This window comes from Hippocampus comes, unplaced genomic scaffold (assembly GCF_001891065.2).
Source record: "Hippocampus comes isolate QL1 unplaced genomic scaffold, H_comes_QL1_v1.1 scaffold158, whole genome shotgun sequence".
NCBI classification, from domain to species: Eukaryota; Metazoa; Chordata; class Actinopteri; order Syngnathiformes; family Syngnathidae; genus Hippocampus; species Hippocampus comes.
The window spans coordinates 51,360-55,218 of record NW_017805548.1 but is presented as its reverse complement, the minus strand read 5'-3'; the positions used below and the strand labels follow the sequence as shown (position 1 = coordinate 55,218).

The 3,859-nt window shown below is 41.9% G+C and overlaps 1 protein-coding gene across 4 annotated transcripts in view; it reads left to right on the top strand.

Moving 5' to 3' along the window:
* Positions 1-3,859, top strand: part of scrn2 (secernin 2) — a 22,063-nt gene that overhangs the window by 4,738 nt on the left and 13,466 nt on the right. For 3 of the 4 annotated variants that reach the window (XM_019879820.1, XM_019879821.1, XM_019879823.1), the window contains exons 2-3: positions 740-902; positions 2,703-2,884. In XM_019879820.1, the coding sequence (XP_019735379.1) occupies positions 741-902; positions 2,703-2,884 (344 nt within the window). In that variant the 5' untranslated portion in view covers position 740. The remainder of the gene's footprint in view (positions 1-739; positions 903-2,702; positions 2,885-3,859) is intronic. The other variant, XM_019879822.1, reaches the window with a different exon arrangement.

Here is a 3,859-nt window from a genome sequence, read left to right as displayed (position 1 = left end):
CTTATGTTGTTTTACTGAAAATAGTTAAAAGCTTATAAATTTACACAATCAGAGATTGGAACTTTTTGTTGACCTTGTTTTGAGATGGGTCTTTGTTTTTGTACTTTGTAATTTATTTTTTGTAGCACTCCATGTTGAGTATGTTCAGAAGAATATAAATAAAGCCATAAATATAGAAATAATAAAGATTTGATATACTGTATATTTTTTTACATTAGTAATTCATTTTACACATAATTTTACATGATTTTTGGAAGTAAATTAAGCAACAAAAAAACTGAGGAGCCATTTGGGAGCCGAAAGAGCCGGCTCTTTTTAGTGAGCCCAGCCAAAAGCCGGAATTCCCATCACTAATGCATACTTGCATCACTGCGCTCACAGCAGAGGGAAAAGGTACTTGATAATCCATCCAGACTTTCGGCACAACCACAAGGTACCATGTTGCAAATTTGCCTGCATTTCCATCAGGTACATTGTTTACAACAAATATGCCCTGTAAATATATGTATGTATGTATGTATATATATATATATTGTATATAAAAACATCAAATCCTCATCTCACATCCTCGTCTCACCCCTCTGAGAGGGGTGGGGGGTGTCCGTCCGTCCCACATTCAGATCGGGTCCTCTACCAGAGGCCAGGAAGCTTGAGGGTTCTGAGTGCAGCAGGCCATATTGTGGAGTAATTGAGAGATCACTGGGTGAAGATAAGATTCTGAATTTTGTTTTTGTTTTAGGATGGCAGGAGAGCCAATGTCATGTGACTGTTTTGTTTCATTGCCGCCTGGCTCTCTTGATAACCATGTTATTTTTGGGAAGAACTCCGACCGTCCCCGGGATGAGGTGCAGGAGGTAGTCCACTACCTCTCAACATCTCACCCTCCCGGAACCATGCTTGAGGTAAGACCACATGAGTCATTTACTTCTAGTGATGCACATAGACATTTTGGGGGTCAGGTGCTTAACCAGCAGACGATCCAAAAGTGAAGACATAGCTACTTATTTGCCACACGTCACAAAGGCGCTCGAGCCCTTATAAAGAGAGAAAGGGGCATGTCATGTTGGACTCCAAAGTGCGTCATGCAGAGCCTTTGTAGCCAGCCCCCCCCCCAAAAAAAAACAATCTGAAAAATTAAAATGGTGAAAATAAAAAACAGTTTTACGCTATAGCTCTACAAATGAGTACTACAGTACATAGTCCTCAGTCTTATCATATCTTCACGCATGTATAATGTATTTCGAAAAAAAATCTTTGAGTTCACTTTTAGGGGCTTTAAACAGTCTTTGACCCCTGTTTCAAACAGCAATTCAGACACCAGCACTGTTAGCAGTGCTTATTTGAGAAAAAAAATTGAGAAACTCTCCACAATTCCTGTGTCAGTCTTGTTTTATATTATTACAAATTAGTTTAATGTTGTAAGATAATTTGCTTGCTCTATTTCTATGCATGTATATTTAATCGTGCAATGTAATATTTAAATGAGGCAGTAATCTAATCAATATCTTGAGTACCGGGTAGTTTATTTCCCAATGTGTGTTACCACATCCATTTTAAATGACACTGACTGTAGCAGAGAAAATTTAAGTTTCCACACGAGTCAATCGTCATGAAAACTATGCTCAATGTGGAACTGCGGGTTGACTCTCAAGACTTTCAAACACTGACACATGTAGGAGACCCTGTGAATGTTTGAGTGGAGTTAACTGCTCAACATTCCAAGGTCCCAACTTGCATCATTTCAATTTGCTTTTACTGTATATTACAACAGCAGAATAAACAAACTGCTCAGTCAGATTTGCTGCCAGTCTCCAGCTAACAATGCACACTCAAGCTCTTATTATTACTATAATGCTTCAAAAAATAAAATTAACGAGTCATATATCTACAAAGCCTCCCTGTTTATTTCATGGTAGGCGGCTACATCAGCGCTTTCAAATATGGGTGACAGCATCGTGCTTGCGGACCTTTCACACTGAGCAAGTGCAGTGTAATCCGTCCCAGAAGTGCCGGTTGAAGTGGCTGGGGAGAGGGAAATATGTTTAAGATGCTCATCCTGTCATTGAACCGCACATAAATGGAACAAAATTGATAGCTCGATGGGTCATTCACATGTTCTGTTAATTGATTTAACTGATCATTTTAAGCCTGTATAACACCAATTATGTATTATTATGCAACAAATATTGCAGTGGGTCGCTGATAAAGTAGTGGTACACTCGCCTGATTTGTTTGCTAGCAGCGTGGGATCGGTTTCCACTCAGTGACGGTATGAATGTGGGTGTGAATGGTTCTTCGTGTCTATAATGCCCTGCAACTGACTGGCGACCAGTTGAGGGTGCAGTATGCCTTCCACCCGAATTAAGTAGGAACATTCTTCAGCACCAGTGTTACTCTGTTTAGGATAAGCGGTGTTGAAAATTGACGGATGGCTATAGCAGTAAGTGATGGAGGGCACACGAAGTAGTTGACTTGTTGGTACTGTAACAAAGAAGAAATATAATGTACATATCTACCAAAGTAATCAGAGAATGAGTTCATACAATCAATATTCTGCCTGCCAGCCACCTGAAAATGAGAATTACTTTGCTGGGACAGTACAAATGTGGTGGGAGACTTCACAGCAGTTGAGCAGTCTTCAGTCTTCTTGTTCTCATTCTCAGTTGATTTCTTTCTACTATGTTGTCCGGTCTCTTCTATAGTGTACGCACATACAGATCCCTCAGTTTGAGTATACACATGCAGTCATCCTGAGTAAACCAGCTTGGATGTGGGGAGCTGAAATGGGAGCCAACGATCGGGGAGTTTGTATAGGGAACGAGGCAGTTTGGACTCGGGAGGCTGTCATTCCTGGAGATGCTCTGCTGGGCATGGATCTTGTGAGGTGAGCTCCTACTGAATACATTGACGACACAGCATCTCGAGCAACTCAAGGTTACAGTATTTTTGTCAATGATACTTCGAAAGATCATAGAAAGAATAATAGATTTTTCATGTACTGGCACCTGCGAGCAGGATATATTTCTTTTTCTTTTTAAATGATTATTCTTGAGGGCGGCCCAGTGGGCCAGTGGACCAGTGGTTAGCACGTCGACCTCACAGTGCAGAGGTCGTGGGTTCGATTCCAGCTCCGGCCTGCCTGTGTGGAGTTTGCATGTTCTCCCCGTGCCTGTGTGGGTTTTCTCTGGCTACTTCGGTTTCCTCCCACATTCCAAAAACATGCATGGCAGGCTGATTGAACACTGTAAATTGCCCCTAGGTGTGAGTGTGAGTGCGGATGGTTGTTTGTGTCTATGTGCCCTGTGATTGGCTGGCATCCGGTTCAGGGTGTCCCCCGCCTACTGCCCGAAGGTAGCTGGAATAGGCTCCAGCACCCCCCGCGACTCTTGTGAGGATAAGCGGAATGGAAAATGGATGGATGGATGAATGGATACTTTGAAAATAAACTGAGTATTGATCAGGGATGTGTCCAAGGACCGGCAACCCGAGGCCAAGGCCAAGGACTTGCCTCCGAGGCCAAGGCCAAGGCCAAGGACTTGGAATATTTTCCAAGGCAAGGCCAAGGCCAAGGACTTGAAAAATTTTCCGAGGCCAAGGCCAAGGACCAAGGACTGTCTTCATGATTTGCAACACCCCTCCATCATAACCCTTTGCACTCCCTAACGCTTGAATGATTTTATTCAAAGAGTAGAACAGTCAGGGTACGTGTTATTTATACTGAGAAAAAGAAATAAAATCATATGATATACATTTATTAATTAATGTTTTAGTGCAGTAGTTTCTTAATATGAAGTAAATCAACACTCAACAGGCATGACATGGCACGGAACACAAGTTGAGAAATGACTTTGCATAGAAG